General features: G+C 49.5%; 1 protein-coding gene across 5 annotated transcripts; it reads right to left on the bottom strand.

Annotated features, from left to right (window-relative positions):
• Window positions 1-28: 28 nt before the first annotated feature.
• Window positions 29-22,869, bottom strand: mcf2a (MCF.2 cell line derived transforming sequence a). Of its 5 annotated transcripts, XM_077021171.1 has the most exons (30): window positions 22,508-22,869; window positions 17,272-17,340; window positions 16,880-16,994; window positions 16,508-16,598; window positions 14,563-14,682; window positions 14,238-14,354; window positions 13,871-14,020; window positions 13,288-13,409; window positions 13,072-13,186; window positions 12,850-12,969; window positions 12,563-12,754; window positions 12,106-12,297; window positions 11,641-11,812; window positions 10,289-10,371; window positions 9,894-9,976; window positions 9,605-9,671; window positions 9,402-9,517; window positions 9,106-9,175; window positions 8,863-8,955; window positions 8,635-8,727; window positions 7,969-8,094; window positions 7,505-7,726; window positions 6,956-7,048; window positions 6,791-6,869; window positions 6,617-6,686; window positions 2,787-2,887; window positions 2,216-2,328; window positions 2,031-2,140; window positions 1,372-1,475; window positions 29-1,083 (listed from the first exon to the last, which is right to left on the bottom strand). In XM_077021171.1, the coding sequence occupies exons 1-30, from the start codon at window positions 22,599-22,601 to the stop codon at window positions 1,043-1,045; spliced, it is 3,333 nt and encodes a 1,110-aa protein (XP_076877286.1). In that variant the 5' UTR covers window positions 22,602-22,869; the 3' UTR covers window positions 29-1,042. The 5 variants fall into 5 exon arrangements, with proteins under 5 accessions (XP_076877286.1, XP_076877287.1, XP_076877288.1 ...); XM_077021172.1 differs by lacking the exons at window positions 16,880-16,994; window positions 17,272-17,340; window positions 22,508-22,869 and having other exon boundaries at window positions 14,238-14,350; window positions 16,508-16,801; XM_077021173.1 differs by lacking the exons at window positions 16,508-16,598; window positions 16,880-16,994; window positions 17,272-17,340; window positions 22,508-22,869 and adding an exon at window positions 15,874-16,411.
• Window positions 22,870-23,637: the final 768 nt, after the last annotated feature.

The following is a 23,637-nucleotide window of genomic DNA, read 5'->3' as shown; positions in this document are numbered from 1 at the left end:
GATTCAGCCTGCAGAACGGCACAGGCCCTCGTGACCCCACTGGTGATTCACCCCGACAGTCTCGTTTAAGACATAGCTGCTTTGATTCAGCTCGCCATCTTCAAACTTGCTTTTAAAATCGCTCAAATGTATAAAATCAAAAAAATAAATTTTTTTAAACCTATAGTTCATTTAAAGTGCTTTTAAAATCATTTCGGTGCTCAGGAGAGCAACAGCAGTGCACTCACACATTGCTAATCTAATGCTGTACACAGCTGGAGACAAGCAGCGAGAGGGGGGGCCTGCCTCTGACCTTTGAACTCACAGCCAAAGAGAGCGGACCACAATGCACTGGGTGCAACAGCACCTCATGATGTACACGGGAGTGGGCAGCCGCGCCCAGACATCCGGTCCATTGTCAACAGCAAATACAAAGTCCACAGGGCACCTGCGTGAGCAGCAGAGGTAAAGGCCCGGAAGACCTGGGCTCACGTCTGGAGCTGTGCTGACCTTCAGCAGGGAGAAGGGTCCAGGCCCAGCCCGGGCATGAGGATGGCGCTGACACGGGTGCATGTTAGAGGCTTCCAGCCTTTCATAATAAAAGTCCCACAGCAGGGAGCAGACGGTGCGTCTGGACAGATCCGGGAATGCTGGCGAGGTCAGTTACGGTGTGGTCCGTCCGGTACGGTCTGTCAGTCTCTGATGCTGGAAGACTCCTGGATGGGAGACACTCTCCGGAACACAGTCCAGGTTTGGAGAACGGAAAACAGAGCGTAGCCGTGACAATACGGACGGCTGACGTAGCCCTTTGGTTGATCAGCCATGACGTTCAGGCGTTACTGGGTCCTGACACAGCTAGGACACTCGGATGTCACAGATCACGACGTTCAGACGGTACAGAGAACGGAAGTAGCCGTGTGGTTGATCAGCTGTTACCGAGAGACACAGAGCTGACACAACAGCACGGTTGATCGGCCATGACGTTCAGGAATCACTGTGGTGAGCCAACGTGGCCGCATGCTTGATCGGGCAGCGGTTACGCCCACACGGCTTCTGGGTTCCTCTATGGAGAGCTGAGCTTACGTGTTTTCAGACTCCTGGGCTCTGTAGAGACCACACAGTAACACGGAACATAGTAAGAACACACAGCAATCATAAAAAACAACGCAACAATAAATAACGCCTGTATGTACACAACTATTACTCAAGCGTTTATGAGGGAGCAACATTATAAATGCAAAGTGCTTTGCAAAAACAAACAAAAATGACAAAACAGAGAACTGGCCCAGTTGCATCTGTCTGCGGTATAAATGCCCCTGGCTTGAGGAGCTAAAGCACTGTGGACCAGCTCCAAACGGGTCTCTGGTGCAGACTGCTGAAGGGGGATCTCACCTCCCAGGTGGTTAGAGCGCCCTCTGCTGCCGTCTCCCAGAATGGCCTGTAGCCTAGCGGCAGGGATCCTGCCCTCCTGCTTGAGACTCAGGTTCCTCACCAGCCTGCAGGACAGCGGGGCTGAACTTCACCACAGCACCACGACCACACGGCATGCAGCATTTACCAAGGGGAGCGCCCTCCCCGCTAGCGCCCTCCCCGCTAGCGCCCTCTCCGCTAGCGCCCTCATCGCTAGCGCCCTCTCCGCTAGCGCCCTCATCGCTAGCGCCCTCTCCGCTAGCGCCCTCTCCGCTAGCGCCCTCCCCGCTAGCGCCCTCTCCGCTAGCGCCCTCATCGCTAGCGCCCTCATCGCTAATGCCCTCCCCGCTAGAGCCCTCCCCGCTAGCGCCCTCATCGCTAACGCCCTCCCCGCTAGCGCCCTCCCCGCTAGCGCCCTCATCACTAGCGCCCTCCCCGCTAGCGCCCTCCCCGCTAGCGCCCTCCCCGCTAGCGCCCTCTCCGCTAGCGCCCTCCCCCCAACAGCCACCCTACACTAGCGAGTGGGAATATTGGACTCTGGGCTGTTTGAACAAGAGCACATCCCACTGTATCGCTGGAACATTCTGGAACATTTTGCACACCTAAAGCTGTAATCAAAGCGGAGGGAAATGGCGACGTACCATTGGCCATCGTTCTCCTGCTGCACCTGTATGACATCACCAGCCTTAATGATGATGTCATCGGGGTGGTGTCTCAGGTAGTCGGCTGAGGCTCTGTACCTGCCTGGAGCCTGATGGGGCAAAGGTCAGTGAGGAGTGAGGACAGGGACGTGAGATGCAGGGGGCGTGAGATGCAACACACTCACCAAACGATCAGTGGCCTCTCCTTCTGCATCAGACAGGCAGGAGAAGCTGTTTGCTCTATTCCAATCCTCCAGACCCTTAGAAATATCACCAGAGTGAGGTGCACCCGGCCAGCCTGACACACACACACACACACACACACACACACACACACACACACACACACACACTTCAACCCTTAGCTGTTTATCCTTAAACAGGTAAAGTGGCGTGCACATATATACTGTCTGCTGTAGTACCTGTAGTATTTGTGTTAACGGCTCACATCAATTCTTTGATGAACTTAACTGCCGTCGGCAGCTTGTTTGAGCTTCACCAGAGAAGAAGCGGGTGTGTGGGTGGAGGAGTCGTGTGCGTGACTGTTTCTTCACTAAGACTGTTAATGTAGGTGGTGTTACTCAGCCCAAACACCACGAGGCTTGTGGGGGTGGCATCATGATCTCACAGCGGGAGCATGTGTACATGCTGTTTTGTGTGTGTGTGTGTGTGTGTGTGTGTGTGTGTGTGTGTGTGTGTGTGTGTGTGTGTGTGTGTGTGTGTGTGTGTGTGTGTGTGTGTGTGTGTGTTACGCACTGCGTCTGTTACGGCGGTGTCGGGGGGAGCGTCTACACCGTTCCGGACTGCTGCAGACAGACTCTGTCCCCTCCGAGCTCACTGACGCTCTCTGCGGCTTGCTGGAACAGAGGACAACACGATACACTAAGGCAACTGGACATGGACACACACACACACACACACACACACACACACACACACACACACTTCAATCTAGAAGGCCAGCCACAGTGTCCATCAGCTCAGCATAAACCATAGAGAAGCCCGCCAGATGCCTGCTGGTGAAAGCCTGCATTCATTTGGATGGAGTGACTGGCTGCCTCTTAGAACCCAGGCACATGCTGGCAAGGCGATGGAGCTGAAGAGGTCCGAACGGCGCCGCTCAGCACACGTCCTCACGTGACCATGTGGTCACGTGACCGTGGCAATCCTGGACTCAAATGGAAGCCCTGCCCCAAAGGGATACTTCAAACAAGCAACTCTCATCTGGCCGATAACAGCAGCCGTAGCAATGACAGCTCACACGGCTCGGTCCACTAGGCTGGTCTGAACTATCCCTTTAGACAAGCATGGCTTCCAGAGGCAAAACCATGGGCTCGAACCCACCGAGCCTCTTAACCTTCAGTCCATGCAAGACCGAGAGGGGGAGGGGGGGGGTTATGGGTAGATGGGGCTGAGAACAGGTTCCCTGCATCATGAACAGGCACGCGATGGTGTGTGTGTGGGTGTGTGTGTGTGTGTGTGTGTGTGTGTGTGTGTGTTAGCTGTGACATGGAGAGAGCTGGGATGGTTGGCAAAAGACGGCCATGGTTAGCCGCGGCCTACTGAGGGTGATGGAGCAGCCCCTCCCAGCCCCACCCCCCCCCCCCCCACACACACCCCCACCCGCCTGCTTTACCACGGAGCGTCACTGGCGCTGGGAGGAGCGGGCGAGGCGCGGACTCCGGGCGCGGAGGCAGACACACGCGCCCGCCGACAGGGACACGAGGTCCAGGCGGGGCAGACAGCCCTTAAGGACGCCACGGGGAGGCCGCATGGCCCTGCGGGGGGGGGACAGGCAACCACACACAGCGGCTTCACCTTCCCCATCTGTACCACCCCCCGCCATCATCATCATCATCATCATCGTCACACACTGACCTTAGCTCAGTTAGAATGCTACAAATACAGTAGAACCCCAGAACTCGACCACCTCAGTACTCGACATATTCGGAGTTTGACTCAAAATTTCGAGAAAATTTTGTCTCGGAGCTCGAACAAAACTTTGGAATCCGACTCCTGTGACATTTGTAAACAAAATACAGTTCGTGCTTCGGTCACAAGGCGCTAGTTGGCGTTAGTTCACGCTGTTGTTCAATGGGTTTTAAACCATTTTAAGGCTGTGCTCCAAGCTTTTGCTGTATTTTTGTTGTTTTTTGTACTGTTTTAGACAAAATATATAAGGGTCCCAAGAAAGGCATAACAGAAAAGCATGATGAAAAAGACATTCGTGTGACGGACTTAGCATTGGAATTCAACTTGATGATTGAGAACGGATTAATCCATTTCAGTTATTTCTTATGGAGAAAATTGATTCGAAACTCGACTGCATCACTTCGACGCTCCTTACAGAACAGAGTTCCGGGGTTCTACTTTATACACATACCACCCACTTTATTGAAAATTATTACAATTTTATATATAATTATTTATCATTTTATTACAAACACCTCATAGGTGTACAATTCAAGGCCTGTGGCCCGTGTGTGTGTTAGCTGTCCTCAAAAGCCTGTGGTCAGTTTCAGATCACGAGACGCATCTGTCTGCAGTGGTCATGTCTGTCTGGCTGTCTGAGACGCACATGTGCAAAAGGTTCCAGCAGCACTGAAGTGGCAGGTCAGGCCCGTTACTGTCTCGGTGCAGCAGCTGATCCGAGAACAGTCTGCCACCCAAATCGCAGCCACCCAGCTGATGATCAGAAACTGACCAACAATGACCAGGCCAAACAGGCCTAACAATCTGTGCTTGGTAGTTTGGAATTGTGTACTTAAGAGGCCCGGGCCCATTTCACCCTAAGCTTGACCCTAACTGTCACCCAATGCACACGTGACAAAGGAAACACTCAAACGTGTTTCCTCTGTTAATAGAGATGTCAAAATTATGATAGCCATTGTTTTACCTTAACGTCCAATCAATGCATTATGCCCTTTTTGCAAATAAACGTCTCTGGTAGTGTGCTGGTGTCACTGGTAGTGTGCTGGTGTCACTGGTAGTGTGCTGGTGTCTCTGGTAGTGTGCTGGTGTCTCTGGTAGTGTGCTGGTGTCTCTGGTAGTGTGCTGGTGTCTCTGGTAGTGTGCTGGTGTCACTGGTAGTGTGCTGGTGTCACTGGTAGTGTGCTGGTGTCACTGGTAGTGTGCTGGTGTCTCTGGTAGTGTGCTGGTGTCACTGGTAGTGTGCTGGTGTCACTGGTAGTGTGCTGGTGTCACTGGTAGTGTGCTGGTGTCACTGGTAGTGTGCTGGTGTCTCTGGTAGTGTGCTGGTGTCTCTGGTAGTGTGCTGGTGTCTCTGGTAGTGTGCTGGTGTCTCTGGTAGTGTGCTGGTGTCACTGGTAGTGTGCTGGTGTCACTGGTAGTGTGCTGGTGTCTCTGGTAGTGTGCTGGTGTCTCTGGTAGTGTGCTGGTGTCTCTGGTAGTGTGCTGGTGTCACTGGTAGTGTGCTGGTGTCACTGGTAGTGTGCTGGTGTCACTGGTAGTGTGCTGGTGTCTCTGGTAGTGTGCTGGTGTCACTGGTAGTGTGCTGGTGTCTCTGGTAGTGTGCTGGTGTCACTGGTAGTGTGCTGGTGTCACTGGTAGTGTGCTGGTGTCTCTGGTAGTGTGCTGGTGTCTCTGGTAGTGTGCTGGTGTCTCTGGTAGTGTGCTGGTGTCTCTGGTAGTGTGCTGGTGTCTCTGGCAGTGTGCTGGTGTCACTGGTAGTGTGCTGGTGTCTCTGGTAGTGTGCTGGTGTCTCTGGTAGTGTGCTGGTGTCTCTGGTAGTGTGCTGGTGTCTCTGGTAGTGTGCTGGTGTCTCTGGTAGTGTGCTGGTGTCTCTGGTAGTGTGCTGGTGTCTCTGGTAGTGTGCTGGTGTCACTGGTAGTGTGCTGGTGTCACTGGTAGTGTGCTGGTGTCACTGGTAGTGTGCTGGTGTCACTGTCATAACTAGCTTGCTAAGAATCCCACATCTTGACATTTTCATGCCGCATTTTCCCCTTTGAAGGCATTTGATGCCCAAAATGTAACTGAAGTCTTACAGTGAGGTCACTGAATCTCTAATATCAGTGCAGACTAGCAGGGCTGATGAAGTTTACAGTTCCTCTTACATCTGCAGACTGGCCAGTTACAGTAGCTTGGTAATGAAGCAGTATCCATTGTTTTTGTTTTTGTTGATGCATTAAACGTGTTATGAACTATCATTGTTGTGCAGATAATCGCAAACGGATGCCCTGCGGCAGCTAAGGAGGGCAGGAGAGCTCAGAACATCATCATGTATTATGTAAAAACCCTTCAGAACTCATTTGGACATACCTGGTTCTTGAAGCATCTCATTCCATAAGAGATTTCGACAACCACCCCAAGCCAAGGGGCAAGGGGACACACATAAAACAAGGGGGTAGGGGTCAAAATAAGAAATAGGATGGGACCATTACACAGTGGATGGTGATTGTAGGGTTAGGGTAGGAGTTTCTAATAAATGGGTTCTAAAAGCAGGTCGTGGAGGTGGGGAGGCTCAAACGCTAATGGGGCAGAAGACTGAAGAGCTAGTATATGTGCTTCAACACAGGGCTAAGCTTCAGAGCGCAGCGCAAAAGGACTCAATCCACACAATCTCTTACCTCTCAGAGAGGGTTAGGGGTGAAGACAGCTGCATCTGCTCAGCCAATGAGCTGGAGAGGCACAGTTCGTCTGGGCCAATCAAAGGGTGGGAGACGAGACAAGTTAAACAAGCATTTAAAAAAGGAGAAAGCGTTCAGTCTCATATGTCAAGTGTAGCCATCATCTTCAGAGACCTTTGAGGATTTTCTGCTGGTTGGTGAGGATTTTTCGGATCTCGTTCAGCCAAGCACGCTTCACCTCCACGGTTGGTGCCTTCAGATTTAGAACAAGAGGGAGGCATGAGCGTGCAGTAGCGGACCAGCCGAGCCCACACCACCAGGCCTCCAGGGGGCGCTCACCTGCACCACGTACACCTCCTCTCGGCCACTGTACCAGATCTCAAACTTCTTTGCATCTCCTTTCACATTTTCGGTGATGCCCACAGCGCTCATCTGGAAGGAGACGGGACGATCAAACACGCACAGCAGGCAACGCTCACGACACGCATAGGTCTGCCTTGCGCACGCCAGTCCTGTCCTGTCCCGCTGCACGGGACACGCAGGACACGTTCGCAAGACGTCCGGGGAGGTCTGTAACGACCCTCTGCCAAGCTCTTAATCATCACCCCAGGCTCAAACAGCTGAGGTATAAAACCATCTGTTAAGACCCAAGACCTGTGAATCTGGGTGCACACACACACACATACATACACACCCACAGATGCACACACTCTCACAGATACACACACTCTCACACACACACCCACAGATACACACACTCTCACACACACACACACACCCACAGATGCACACACACACACACACACACCCCCACAGATGCACACACACACAGATGCACACAGATGCACCCACACACACACTCACACAGATACACCCAAACACACACACCTTCAGACAGTGTTTGAAGCTGTAGGAGGGGGTCTTCTCGGCGTGCTCGCCGTGTTCCTCACGCCTCTTGCAGAAGAGCAGGGCGCGTTCGTGCAGGAACAAGTGTCTCCGCATGGGCTTGAAGCGTGCCAGCTCCTTCACCCGCGTGGCTCCTCGCTTGTGGCTGATGGACACGCTGAACGAACCCTGCATCAGCACCCGGCCCAGGGCGCTCAGGTCGCCCTGGCAACCGCATCCAGCAGGAGGGAGAGACGTCATCAGCGAGGTGCATGGAGACCACGACATCCCCCGAAAGGTCAAGAGCTGCTTCCACCATTAACTGTGCAGTGCTAATGATCTCAATGACATCTCCATGTCACTGTTGCAACAATGCCGCTACCATACACTCAAGTGGAATACGGAACAGGGAATAGCACTTGTGCTCTCACACACACACACACACACACACACAAAACGCAGCTTACCTCATATCCGGTGATGGCAATCTGGTGCATGGAGTCATTAACCGACTTCAGCAGGTCTAGCATGGCAGATAGCGCCCCCTGCAGTTCAGAGACCCTCTCACAACCTGAGCTGTACTTCAGCAACTCCTGTGGAACACACACACACACACACACACACACACACACACACACACACACCATGCATTTGAAACACAATAGAGGCAACTGTAACCTGTTAGATGCAAATCACTGTAAGCTATCAGAGGATGGAATTAGTGCTGAGACGTCATTTCATAGCCGTATACACTACAAAATGATATAAAATAATATCAAGTAACATACATAAAAAAGTAACATGCTCTAAAGCCAAAGCACGCCAAAGCAACTGAAAAGTAACTGGAATAAAAAGACATAGTACGCAGTACAAAATACATATTTGCCATTGAATGAAGCTGTATTAGCTTCATGAAATCCAGTTAAAAGTATATTTAGAAATATAAGAGCAAAATCTAGAAAAATTGGATAGTGCTGCTATTATGCTATTTAAGGAACATGCATGCGGCTATTGAAAAACAGCCTTCAGGATGTTGTGAGTCTAATGTCCAAAAAGTCGCTATGTGAGACGTGCGGTGTGTGTACACACGTGTTTGAGGGTTCTGCGTGTGTGAGGGTTCTGCATGGCCTCACCTTCAGGAGGAGCTGATACTTGGTAAGACGCTGGACTGGTTTCAGCAGGTATGAGTCCAGAGCCAGTTTGTGCTCCAGTCTCTTCTGACACTCCTGAAACGATGCCCACAGAAACATGGTACCACCTCAAACAGTGTAATGGTCAACAGACCAGCTGCACACTCAACACAAACGTACGACAGCACACCAACCGGATCCATGATGATTAAAATATGACATGATCAATACCTGGAAGAAGGCACAGTCAGAAAACTGTCTCCATAAAGACTCGGAGCGTGGTTTATTTTGACAGTAACGCTCATAGACCTGGAAGTTCTCTTTCTGGAAAGAAATACGTGAAGTTACTCTCACACCGCATCAGTGAAACAAAAGAAAACAATGTTTAACCTTTCTGGATCCATACACTAGGCACAAAAACAATACATCTAGACTGAGTATCTATATTAAATTACATCACACATCATAGCTCACCCGTTCTAGAAAACATGCCCCCACAGCCTCGGGCACGTCCAAACACCTCTCCAGATCCTGCAGGAAGACCCTGAGGGGTCAGAGGTCATTAATCAGACACAGAGGAAGCCATTCTGGATCCCTGCTGACCAGTTGCACTAAAGCTGACCATCAGTCCAGCACCACAAGAGAAACAGAGAGCCAGTGAGGGGTGGGGGGGTGGTAGTAGTGAAGGTGTCATGTGAAGGTGTGTGAGGAAAGTGTGCTCTGAGGAACTGTGTGTGTGTGTGTGTACGTGCACGCATGTGCATCCTTGCCTGCTGTGGAAATTGTAGATGTCGGGCATGTTTCCAAACAGAACGTCTCTGTTGTTGCGCAGGGTGGTGGGCAGGAGAGGAGAGAGGGAGGGGTTGTCCATCTCAGCCCGGTAACCCTGGAAGGCCAACCACACCACACCATGACCATCAGCACAGGAGCCTTCACCAGAAACACCAGCACACACAGCACCAGATCTCCCTACCAGCAGCACAGCCAGGAGCTCCTCCACATATATCCTCTCAGTCTCAATCAGCTCCTTCATGACATGCCTAGAGAAGGGTGTACGCACGCACGCGTGCACACACACACACACACACACACACACACACACACACACACACACACACACACACACACACACACACACTTCTCATCAAAAATGAACTCTGAAATACATACATGTATATCTTAACATTATTATAAAATATCGCGATACTGGTTTCCAGCCGTATCGCCCACCCTTCAGGCCAGTGGAGGGCCAGCATGCTCACCGCTTCAGCAGATCTGCACCGTCCTCCCCGTCTACAGCATAGCAGAGCGAGCTGTGGTTGGGATACTCGTGCATCACCTCGATCTAAGCCAGTAGCACACCAAACACTGTGTTTACTGTACACACACACACACGCACATACATGCTCACACACGCACACATACACACACACACACACACACGCGCACACACACACGCACATATACACACACGCACATATACACACACACATGCATACTGTGCAGTACAATGATGGATGAGTACATTTCAAATGACCACTACACACTTACTGGAAGCTTAGAATACTACAAAAAAAAACCCAATCAAGATGAATGTGTTACTGAAGTGGCACACCGTATTTATCTAATGTCATCCGGGGTCAGGGGGTTACGTTACCTTCCGGGACGTTAGGTTTTTCCGAGATGCTCTTTTGCCCGGCAGCGAGAGGTCAAAGGTGAACTTCAAACTGGAATTGAAATCTGTGGTGCGGGGAAACATCAATAGCATGATTCCACTTTAGGAAGACAGGGAGGATAATCAATTCCTGGGTGAGGAAAGATTGCTTAAAAGCAGCAGGATAAAAGCTACAGGGATCAAGGCATTAGCAGTAGACACCAGAGCACACTCCAATATGAACATGTGATGTCTCGCCTGTCATGGAGATGAACGTTTGTGTTTTGTACATACATTATGAGATAATATGTAGGAGAGGTATCAGGAGAGATATCAGGAGAGGTAACAGGAGAGATATCAGGAGAGGTAACAGGAGAGGTAACAGGAGAGATATCAGGAGAGGTAACAGGAGAGATATCAGGAGAGGTAACAGGAGAGATATCAGGAGAGGTAACAGGAGAGATATCAGGAGAGGTAACAGGAAAGATATCAGGAGAGGTATCAGGAGAGATATCAGGAGAGATATCAGGAGAGGTAACAGGAGAGATATCAGGAGAGGTAACAGGAGAGATATCAGGAGAGATATCAGGCCTGTGGCTGGACTTGGTTACCGTAGAAATGACACTTCACATTTACATTTAGGGCATTTAGCAGATGTTCTCATCCAGAGAGACTTACAAAGTGCTTTGCGTCTGTTCAAAGATATTCGTCCTAGATAACAGCACAGATAGTCCAGAACTCAAGATACCCTTGAACCAGACTACTACTAAACTACAGGAATCAATCATTACCTTATGTCATTACATTGTCATTAAACTTTTACTAAGAAGCACAAATAACCATAGACATAGACATACAATTTAAGAACAAGTGTTATCTGCTGAGTTAGTGCTCTTTTAAGAACTCAACAAACAGGTGAGTCTTCAGTCTATGTTTGAAGACAGCAAGAGACTCTGCAGTCCTAGCAGCTGATGGAACGGATCAAGCTTTGACCATGGACATCATGTAGGGAGAGGCTAGTCCATGTTTGGCTTTGTAGGCAAGCATCAAGGTTATTTTTCACTTCAATACAAATGTGTTTGGGTAGGTTTTTTTATGGTTCTGATGTGTTTTGCAGATTGGGGTTTGCAAAATATAGCTGACAGGGACTGTTAGCAAGATTACAGTCTTACAAGTGTAGTAGCGATGATTACATCCAGGTCAGCTCGATCAGTAAGGGGGGTGAATTACAGTGTGTCTTATGAGTCTAGCAGCAAGATTACGTCCAGGTCAACTCGATGGACAGGGGGTGAGACGGGCCTACTGAAGGTCCGGTAAATAGAACGTCTTGTGCGGGTGTGACGGTCTCGGCGTACCGTGTCTGGGGGAGAAGACCGGGGACTTGGCGTTAGGAGACGTCTCTGCTCGGGGGGCCACAGGCTGCACTGGCCTCTCGTGTTTGTCTGCTAGTTTCTTCAGGCAACTTTGCCTGGTCTGGACAAGCTTCTGCACCGAGGCGTGCTTCTCAAACATCTTCTCTATAAGAGTCTGAACAGACCAAGACAAACGGCGCCTTTACTTGGCAAGAAAGTCCATGATTTGCAAATGTAATCGTATATTTTGCTTGAACAGATATGAAAAATGATAAGTAAACTATATAATTAGATCCAAAAATCAGGAGCTAATTAGAACAAAATAATCATATTTTTTAAACTAATTAGTACCAAAAGATTACTGTACTTCATAGACGTCTGTGAAACTGGTAAAGATTGACTCATGATTTCTTTTTGCAAAAGACTGTAAGAGGAAAAACATTACAGTGCAGTGCAATGACACTTTACCTGTAGGTGAGAACTGAGCACGGGTTGATATTCCATAAAGAGCACGTCTGAGCCAGCACTGAGGAGCGCTGGCGCCCCCTCCTGGAACTTTTCGATATCTCTCAGCGCTGCCTGAGCCCCTTCTTTAGAGTGGAACTTATCTACCAGCTGATTGGCTAAAAGGTACGTGCCCTCATCACACCACTGCTGGGCCTGTCAGACCGGAAACGCAGCAGAGGGGGGAAAAACCCATCCTTCAAAACAAGCCTTTTATGACTCTTTTGAAAATATTGATCTGAAATATGAACAGATTACTCTTAAAACGTTGTATCGGGTGATTGTTGACTGAGAGGAATGGAGGGGGGGGGGGGGTGTGTGTGGGTGTGTGTGTTTGTGTGTGTGTGTGTGTGTGTGTGTGTGTGTGTGTGTGTGTGTGTGTGTGTGTGTGTGTGTGTGTGTGTGTGTGTGTGTGGAGTACCTCTTCTAGGCGGTGCAGTAAGGTATGTATCTGTGCCAGTGCCCTGCGTTTTGCTTTGACTGCAGAGGTCAGAGTGTCGCAGTGGTATCTCAGCTCATTACAGCGCTGGACGATCAGAGCGGAGGCGTAGTGGTGGCCTGCGGCCAGCTGGTGCCCATGCAGGACCATCAGCTGCGTACGGCTCATTTCCTCCTGGAGAACCAGAAACTACAGTCACGCACGAGTACATGTGGGTGCAGGCACCAACTCCACTAGCCAGGTGTGTAATCTGGGGGTGGGTAGGGTACCAAGGTCCGGTTCTCCAGAACGTCCAGCTCTTTGGTGGCCTGCTCGATCTGACCCAGCGTGTCTCCAGTGGTGACCACCTTCTTCTCCAATCCAGCCAGCTTCTCCAACGCGCTCATCATCTGAAAGAGGCAAGGACAGATACAGCACGGGCCACAGCAGATACGTCGTGCTCTCCGGCGTCTAGCCGCGAGCTCGTCTGGGTGCTCGGGGAGACGGCGCACCTCGTGGAAGCTGTGTTCATATCTGAGCAGCTGCAGGTACTGCTGCAACTTGAGATGGTGCTTGTCGAAGAAGCCGTCGAAGGCCATCTCCATGTCCCTCAGCTGGGACATCAACCTGCAGGACCAAACCAGAGCTGGTGCTCTGCTTCTGGTCTTCACCTGCTATCTATATTTACTATGGTTCTGTAGACCATACTGGAGGAGAGTGCTGTATACCTCTGCACGGTGTCCCAGTCCTGTGTTATATCCCAGTGTGTGTGTTTATCCTCCACCTTCCCAGAAGCCTCCAGGCTGGAGAGCAGGTGCCGGCCCTCCCTCATGACCGAGTTGATAGCGTCCTGCAGCCATAAGCCACAACACAAAACAACAAACATCATGTTCTCCCTGTCTAGAACGATCAGAGACATGAGACCACCACAGAGAACAAGCAGAGGAGCCAATCTCAGCAAAGGGGGACGGAAGTGACGTGGGTGGGACGGAAGTGACATGGGTGGGGCAGAAGTGACGTGGGTGGGACAGAAGTGACGTGGGTGGGACAGAAGTGATGTGGGTGGGACAGAAGTGATGTGGGTGGGGCAGAAGTGACGTGGGTGGGACAGAAGTGACGTGGGTGGGACAGAAGTGACGTGGGTGGGACAGAAGTGATGTGGGTGGGGCAGAAGTGACGTGGGTGGGACAGAAGTGACGTGGGTGGGACAGAAGTGACGTGGGTGGGACAGAAGTGATGTGGGTGGGGCAGAAGTGATGTGGGTGGGGCAGAAGTGATGTGGGTGGGACATCTGGCCTCCGTCAGCCGTACCTTGAGCCTCCTGTACTTCTCGGTGTGCGCCAGCAGAAGCAGCTCCACGGTGCTGTTCTCCTCCGGCAGCTCCGTCTCTGCCAGCTCCGTGCCGAACGCCTGCAGCATCTGCGCAATGTCCTTCACCATCACCGCGAAGCTCTCGATGGCCTTCGGAGAGCACAGACCGCACGTCACGTGCACAGCAAATCGGGAGGGATTTTGCCAGTTACTGGCACATGTCAAGTGGCCAAAGGGGGTGGGGCTGAGAATGGGGGTGGGGTGAGAGGCGGGGCTGTGAATTGGTGAAGAAATGGGGGTGGGGTTGTCAATGGGTGGGGGGGATGAGTGAGCCATGAATGGGTGGATGGGCTGTGGAGGTCAGAACCGTTCTGAGGACGATCCAGTCGCTGTGGCAGTAGTCCAGCGTGCCCCCGAACTCAGTGGTCAGCTGATTCTCACTGATGTAGCGCAGCAAGTCAGTGACGGAGCTTAGCATCACTACCTGGGAAGAAACGCAGACGGTCCGTCTAAGGCACACGGCACACGAGCGGATAGTATTCATGATGTCGTCAGCTCTGTTCTAACACTGTCCTGAAGGACCTCAGCACATGTCGGGACCTTTACTGGACCGTCCAGGACACATCCTGGACCGCACAGGGCTGCGTCCATCCAGGAGTGGATCAGAATGGTGCGTGCTCGGGCACTCTTACCGGCATCTTCAGCATGAAGTCGTCCTGGCTGAAGCGGAACCCGAGGTCGGTGACGGTGCGCTGGAAGAAGCTGGTCGGTCTCAGGACCAGCACCAGGTGAAGGTTCCCTGGAAAAGAAGCCTGACCAAGAACAACCATGGTCACTCGCAAACAGTTACGGAGCAAAAAAAAAAAGTCTGGGAAGATGATTGCGTCTAAAACCCGTACTACGCCAAAAGACAGCACACATGGAATGAGTAGTGACTGAACACTAATGCAATGTTTTTAACATGCAAATCTGTTCCAAATCTGTTCTGGGATCAGACAAATGCGGACACACAAAAAAAAACAACCCAGTGTCTCCCACCAATGACCATCCACCGATGAAACCTTTCTGCACGCCCCCGGCACTCCTACACACATCCATCAGCGTTAAACACATCCATCAGCGTTCCCCGTCATTCACAGTGACAGTCAGGCTACTGACACAGAGTGCAGCTAAAGCACCTGGTAGTCAGGCCAACTAATCGTTCCTAAATAAATCTGTCCATCGCAGCTCCAGGGAGGGATTCTATTTTTAGACGCAATGTAAAGCTACATTTAGTTCCTCCTACTCAGTCTAAATTTAAATTTCAATCACAAGGAGCTGTTCTTGCTTATGGACGGATAAAAATACCCTCGCCTTCTACCCAGTATACTTGTAGTTCAGGTATGCTGACTTTGCAGAACACTGTCCTTATAGATTAGTCAGTCTCATGCCCAAAAACAGATTTTGTGTTTCATGCTTTTTTATATTTGTGTATAAGGACGAATCGAGAAAATACTCCGTCTCGCTACCGGATGATCACCACTGATGTCTGTGGTACCGCTTTAGCAGACACTCACTTACACTCAGCGCACATATATTTAAACCAAACAGACCGGTCGTGCAACTAAAGATTAGAAATTAAGAAAACGCACTAAGACGTCTACAAAATTAAACGCACAATGTTTGTTTGCTGGGAAAGGACCGGTAATCATATACGCCACAGTTGACATTGACCTGCCCTCTGGCTTACTGGTCGCTATATATATACACACACACACACACACACACACACAGAAGATGTTACATTAGTTCGCTAGCTTTGAAACAACACACAGTCTTTTAATTCCGCCAATAGTCCGGTAAACGGCAGCAGTCGCGTGACTAAGCTAAACCTTCTAGTCTTCTCCGCAGTATCGTGACTAGTCCAGGGACTGATACCGCATTTACCGCCGGTTCGGCTGAACTTTAGCTAAACTCTCCGGCGCTGGTCCAAACTAAAGCAGAGCAAAGAATGGGGCGTTTACCGACGACCTGCGCATCCTGGGCAGTCCTCGGCTGTAGCATCGCTCATCCATCTTCATGGAGGTTTTAATCGGATAAACGACAGTGCGAAGCTCGCACATTCTGCCTTTGCAGTGCCCGGTGCAGTCAGCGGTCCGTCGGCGGGGCTGGTACCGCCACGACGGGCTGACAGCGGCCACTACAGTCCGTGTGTCCCCGTTCCTGCTCATCGCTGTTTCTCGCGAAACCAAGCGTCATCGTGTACAGTCTGCACGCAGCATAGGCTGGCTGGTGCCTTTCTGCGCCCTCGCAGCAAGCTTGGGTTACGTCTCTGCGCCGCTAGTGGCCCATTGGACGCTTCACGCAGCAGTCCGGCATTTTTTTTCTACGTTTTTGCCAATGCTGAACACAACGTACTGCACCAGGACCTCTGCACCAGTAGCGCGACTGGAGTTCAGCACCACGGACAGCGACAGTGACAGAAGACCACCACCCACCCAAACACAGTGACGCCACTTTCTGCTCATATATGGCGACGTCTATTGGAATATGACAGATTAGTGATGACAATCTGTGCATGTTATTAAACGGAGGCGTGGAGGGGGGGGGGGGGGGGGGGGGCTCAACTGCGAATTTCACAACTACAGTTTTCCTCACCGCAATTCTTGCAAGTGCTGTTTTGATTGAGGTCCAAGTGTCCAGTCTTCGGTCTAAAATGATGATAAATTTTACACCAGGTTGCCGGGCTCTGCAAACATGAGAAGAATACAATCCCCATCTCACGGACAGAGTCGTGGTGCTTATTGGGTCGTGGTGTGATGACTGGGGAAAGCAAGAGGGGTGATCTGTGAGCGCAGAGGTAGCTCATACAGGCGATTACGTGGCTGTAATACATAAGATGGTGTTGGGGTGCTGCATTGCAGAGAGGACGGGGAGGGTGGGATGAATCTCTCTCTCTCTCACACACACACACACACACACAGAGACACACACACACACACACACACACACACACACACACACACACACCGTGGGATCAGCGTGAGGTACGAGAGGACCTTAGCCAGAGCTTCACCGGGGATGTCACTGAAATCCGAGCATTCTGGGAGAGTGATGATGACACTTGATTCTGCACCGCGGCCCCCTGCAAAGACCACAGGGTTAGGGGCCCTCTGTCCCGCATGCGTGGCGCAGGTCAGACACGACTGACAGCAGCAAGCGCTCAGTTTAAAAACGAGAAAAGCTCTCGGCGTCGAGAGGCAACAGGCACTGACCCTTCAGCAAAGCTGGGAATGGGGAAGTTATGAGCAGAAACACTGTATTCATCTTCTACACGCATACAGTGCACGAGCAGTGTTGGTCTCACAGCCAGACATGGATCAGCAAAGTACTGCAGAGGCAAAACCCAAGCAACCCCTCACCTGACAAATATGCCACTTGCTTCTGGATGTAGCCGGCCACCTCTTTCATACTCACAGGGACAGTGACCTCTGTGGATACAAAAGAGACATGCAGTGCATCTTGGTGAGACCGGGTTTGTGAGATGGTCACCATGCCACTATCCAGGTGCAGGAATCTCCCGCTTGACTCACATGTGGAGAAACTACAGGACAGGTGTAAAAATAAACAGCTTCTTTATCGAGGTGAAGGTCTTTGTGAAGGAGAGCATCACCAAACTGGTGCTTCCTCACGTCGTACTGCGCGCTGACCGGATCTTCTTGGCCACGATGAGAAGTGTCACGTGCTGATAAAGTGGCGGGCCCGACGCAGTCGCAGGCCCGGGGAGACCGACCCGCTCCGGTTCAGCCCCTCACCCAACGGTGCTCAACATCACCGGGCTTTACACCCCAGCACGGGTGTGCGGTTTCACAACACATCAGCACCGGCTCCACTTCACGTGACCCAACAATGCCCTCACGTGTGTCTCGCGTTGCAGACACAGAAACACGATCAGCAGAATAACGCGCTAGCCGGATATCGTGTCCAGGACGCCAACACAGGCTCAGTCTGTGTTCGATAGACTACAAGGCACTTCGTCACACGTGCTGACTTACTGCCAATGGAACAGAACTAAAGTCAACACCTATATAACCAACACCTATATAACCAACACCTATATAACCTACACCTATATAACCTACACCTATATAACCTACACCTATACAACCAACACCTATACAACCAACACCTATATAACCTACACCTATATAACCAACACCTATATAACCTACACCTATATAACCTACACCTATATAACCTACACCTATACAACCAACACCTATATAACCTACACCTATATAACCTACACCTATATAACCAACACCTATATAACCTACACCTATATAACCAACACCTATATAACCTACACCTATATAACCAACACTTATATAACCTACACCTATATAACCAACACCTATATAACCAACACCTATATAACCAACACCTATATAACCTACACCTATATAACCAACACCTATATAACCAACACCTATATAACCAACACCTATATAACCTACACCTATATAACCTACACCTATATAACCTACACCTATATAACCTACACCTATACAACCAACACCTATACAACCAACACCTATATAACCTACACCTATATAACCTACACCTATATAACCAACACCTATATAACCTACACCTATATAACCTACACCTATACAACCAACACCTATATAACCTACACCTATATAACCTACACCTATATAACCAACACCTATATAACCAACACCTATATAACCTACACCTATATAACCAACACTTATATAACCTACACCTATATAACCAACACCTATATAACCAACACCTATATAACCAACACCTATATAACCTACACCTATATAACCAACACCTATATAACCAACACCTATATAACCAACACCTATATAACCAACACCTATATAACCTACACCTATATAACCTACACCTATATAACCAACACCTATATAACCTACACCTATATAACCAACACCTATATAACCAACACCTATATAACCAACACCTATATAACCTACACCTATATAACCTACACCTATATAACCTACACCTATATAACCAACACCTATATAACCAACACCTATATAACCTACACCTATATAACCAACACCTATATAACCTACACCTATACAACCAACACCTATATAACCAACACCTATATAACCTACACCTATATAACCAACACCTATATAACCTACACCTATACAACCAACACCTATATAACCTACACCTATACAACCAACACCTATATAACCTACACCTATATAACCAACACCTATATAACCAACACCTATATAACCTACACCTATATAACCTACACCTATATAACCTACACCTATATAACCAACACCTATATAACCAACACCTATATAACCTACACCTATACAACCAACACCTATATAACCAACACCTATATAACCAACACCTATATAACCTACACCTATATAACCTACACCTATATAACCAACACCTATATAACCTACACCTATATAACCTACACCTATATAACCAACACCTATATAACCAACACCTATATAACCTACACCTATATAACCTACACCTATATAACCAACACCTATATAACCTACACCTATATAACCTACACCTATATAACCAACACCTATATAACCAACACCTATATAACCTACACCTATATAACCAACACCTATATAACCTACACCTATATAACCAACACCTATATAACCTACACCTATATAACCTACACCTATATAACCAACACCTATATAACCAACACCTATATAACCTACACCTATATAACCTACACCTATATAACCAACACCTATATAACCTACACCTATATAACCTACACCTATATAACCTACACCTATATAACCAACATAAGCACATTCATACTTGTATGTCAGCTGGCACAGGTCACCGTCAGATTGTAAAACAGGCGGCAATACAACATGTGCTCCCAGTCCTAAATAATAAATGATGCACATTAAAACTGTATGAGTGTCTAAGAAAGAAAAGTAATGTTTTTGTGCATGCCAGTATGCTGGGACCGGTAGAATGGTTTGCCACAAATGTTTACCACTAACATCTTACATATAAAGAAGCATATGACCTCAGTAGGTAACTTAAGCACTTCATTAACAATATTTATTAATTGAAACATATTACCAATTGACATCAATCTTGGATTTGTTTTTTTATGTAACTGCTAGCTTTTCTGTGTCAGCTTCGCTATGTTACATTTCAGTAGTCAGATGATGGAGGTTTCACATGAGTAAATGTTTACAGGAGCTTCTCAAAAACCAGATACTGAACCAGAGTTGAGGAGACCATGAACCTTTTCGACTACCAAGTTCAACGCTTTCACATGCCTTCAATATAACGAAGACATTCCTTTCTCGTTCATTTTAGTGGTCACCAGAGTTCATAATGTGTGTCTCCAGATTAATAACTGAATAATAGTGTGAATGTTTTTATAAAGGATTTACAAGGCATTAAATGAGATGTGGGGGGGGGGGGGGGATCTCAAGTGCCAACAGCTAAATCCTCTGGTATGCAGATTTCAGATTAATGAGGTCTGCCAGAGCAGAGCTGCTGTCACGAGGCGAGAGGAGGTTTGTGAGCGAGAGACGTGCTGCTGGAGTCTTGAAGACCTGCTCTCTGCTCTCGTAGGAACCCCCTCTGCACCAGCAGGAGCTGACATGCTGTCTTGCTAGTGTGGCTCAATCATGTGAATGTCAACTTGAAATATCAACTTAAATATCAGCTGATTTACACGTGTAAAGCAGCTGATCCAACACCAAAAATGTTATTATGCAGGCACGTCACTAACCTCCTGTTTGCTCTTCCATGAACCCATTCATCAAACATTACAGCAAATCCCCAGTGCCGCCTTCTCTTTACACACAGCCTATCCTACAGCACACAGCGAGACAGTCCCGCAGTCTAGAACAGTGTGTGTGTGCGGAGAGAGTGTTTGCATTCACACGGTTATTTGCTCTGCATCAACAAACGCAGTCAAACTGCGTTCATGAGTTTTGAGCTGAATCAAAATCGCCATCATCTCAGATACAGCCACAATTCTGTCGGCCCGGTACGGACGGCACAACTCTCAGTATTCAGATCTGTCGCCAGCAGATGCTCTAGTGTATTTTGGGATGGAACTGGGGGACTTGTGCTTAACCTGTGGCAATCCAGACAAGGTCAGAGTTCATTCATGAAAATCATGCTTGCTACTCTTCTCTATAGTCTCCTGTGCCTAATACTGCATTGGATGGAATTACGGTTAAATTAACTACCATTGCGTCATATGCAAATTGAACCAACACGCTCACACAAAGATCTACAGATTTAGGTCTCTTTTGAGGCCAGCAGGTATTTTTACCAAACAAAAAGGGATGTCATCGTCAGATGGGATTACTGCCATGGGCGTGTGAGTACAGTGTGTGTACAGTGAGTATATTTAAAGAGACGCGGTGCCTGTTGATCTCTGAAACTGCTTGGCTAGACAGATTTCCTTACCTGCCCAACGCCGTGTTTCACGTAGCTGAAGTGCTGCTATGGGCTGTCTTTCCTCATCATGCTTTAAACTCAAGACAGTGTGTAGTCAGAGGCGTGTGTGTATATGTTTACAGTCATGGTGTGTGAGCACGCACAGGATACACAGCGGGGTGTATACAGAACAGGGTAGTGGGTGGAGCAGGAGACTTGAGGCTTGCAGAGTGGTGACATCTTGGGGTCAGAGTGCAGCAATCAGGGGGTTAAAGGTCGCACCACGAAATCCCACCGCGAAAGCTAAACGTGGAGAAGGCGGCTTGCAGTCAAGCCAAAGTTTTAGGACGCAACTCCAACACGTTTGGGATGCTCGTGGACGCCCCCATGCAGAACCTCAACTCTCCTACAGCTCGGCCCAGCACGAACCCCCACGGGAGGGTCATGAAACCCACACCTGCTCCACGCGGCACAGACGGGTGTCCCGTGGCACGGAGACACACGTCAACACAGTCAGGTTCCCTGCTGAATTTACAGTGTCAGAACACCCGAGGCAGAGGATGGGGCCGTCACAGAGTGATAGAACTGGAGAAGGAGGAGAATAGATAGATACAGAAGCAGCACCAATATGCTGAGTCACCGGCTGGGGGGGTTACACTGCCGTGAGGTCTGGCCCGGTTCTCATCTCACGCTCACCACGCTGGCCCGAATCTCACGCACGGACTGTAAAGGCTCAGCTCACGTAGTAGCTAACCAGCCAACTTCTATTTGCGATATTCGTTCGGATGGACAAAAAAGGTGAATATAAACACAGCGAATGCTATTTTTAAAGTGTAGCATGTAAACACACTTTCTGAAAATAAAAATGAATTAGGATAAAATGATAGCTGAAAACGCACCAGCGTTACACAGTCTATTTAAACATGGCTAAGACATTCTGTGAAACGTCCACGGAGATTTAAACCATTAAATCCAGGCAACAGAAGTGCTTCAGGTCTATAGATAGCCCGAGTAATCCCACAAGCACCCTAGATTCGGGTGCCACTTGATCGCAAGAGCAGACTGCACGGACCGGTGCTGTACAACACGGAGCAACAGGCGTACCGTGGGACCCGAAAGCTGCATACTCACATACTCGCACACAGAGTGCGTCTGCGAGTGTGTGTGGTAGATACTCACGCTGCAGTGTGTTCTCCAGCTCAGAGCCGGCTTGCAGGAGGCTGTAATAACCCTCCATGTCTTTCTGGGGCTTGTGATGGGGAGCTGGGTCCATGAGTACACGGGGGGAGCAGCGGGCCGCGGGACCCGTCAGGTCCACACAGCCTCCCTCCACCCCCCGGGAGCCGCTCCTCACTGTCCTACGATCCGCAGCGGGGACAGCCCGTAAGCCGAGCAGAGGGGATCGCAGGGTCGTAAAAGTCCAGAACCGCGCTGGAGAGGACAGCGTGCAGGAAACCCAGCCGGGGCGCACGGCGCACGAGCCCGGACAGCCTCTCCTCACGCCCGACACGCCGTCAGGATGGCGTCCCGTCACAAACGGCGCAGACTGCCGAGGTAGACCGGACACCGTCCCCGCCCCCGCATCTACACACACCCCTCCCGGAGTGAAGGAGGCGCGCGTCAGAGCTGCAGCGCGCAGCGGAGCGCGAGGTTACGGCACGTGACCAACTCCTGCTCTCTCCTCATTGGTCAGCCGTGGCTGAAGCGCGTTCCCGCTGCTGTGAACTCTCCGTCGCTGCTCCCGTGTGCAACCCAACACCCGCGCTGACGCCCAAACGCTCGCCCGCACAGCTTGAATACGATTACAGGTAACAAACAAACGTTCTTTCATCTGAGCACTTACTGTTCAGAGCACAAGGGCGATACGTGGCTACATGCACATCAAGAAAGCGGATACGCAGAGAGGCTTTGTAGTCATTAAACAATTTCTACTGTGTAAGTGAACACCCAGGACAGACGGTAGGTTTCTCCACTTCGACAGGAACTGCATTAGAGGATCGTTTAGCCAGACAGCATTGCTCTCAGTGTTACACTACACTACTTCTTAAGAAACTGCTTTCAAGCTACTATTACATATATACCAATCACACTTTTAGAAACTACCCGGCATCTACATGGACTTTTGCAGGATACTGTGTTATAAAGATACAACCCTGTGGTGCATTTCATGGGTGTGCAGACTGCAGACCGTATGCGCGCACGCATTTCCCAGTCTTCCTCTACAGCGGGGGTTTTCACTACACGACCTGCTCCTGGACGCAGAGTTGGCCCGAGGGCGTACCAGCTACGGAGGGAGACTGCAGTGTGTT

The sequence above is a fragment of the Brachyhypopomus gauderio genome, chromosome 11, assembly GCF_052324685.1.
Source record: "Brachyhypopomus gauderio isolate BG-103 chromosome 11, BGAUD_0.2, whole genome shotgun sequence".
Classification (NCBI taxonomy): Eukaryota; Metazoa; Chordata; class Actinopteri; order Gymnotiformes; family Hypopomidae; genus Brachyhypopomus; species Brachyhypopomus gauderio.
This window is presented reverse-complemented; position numbering and strand designations above follow the sequence as displayed.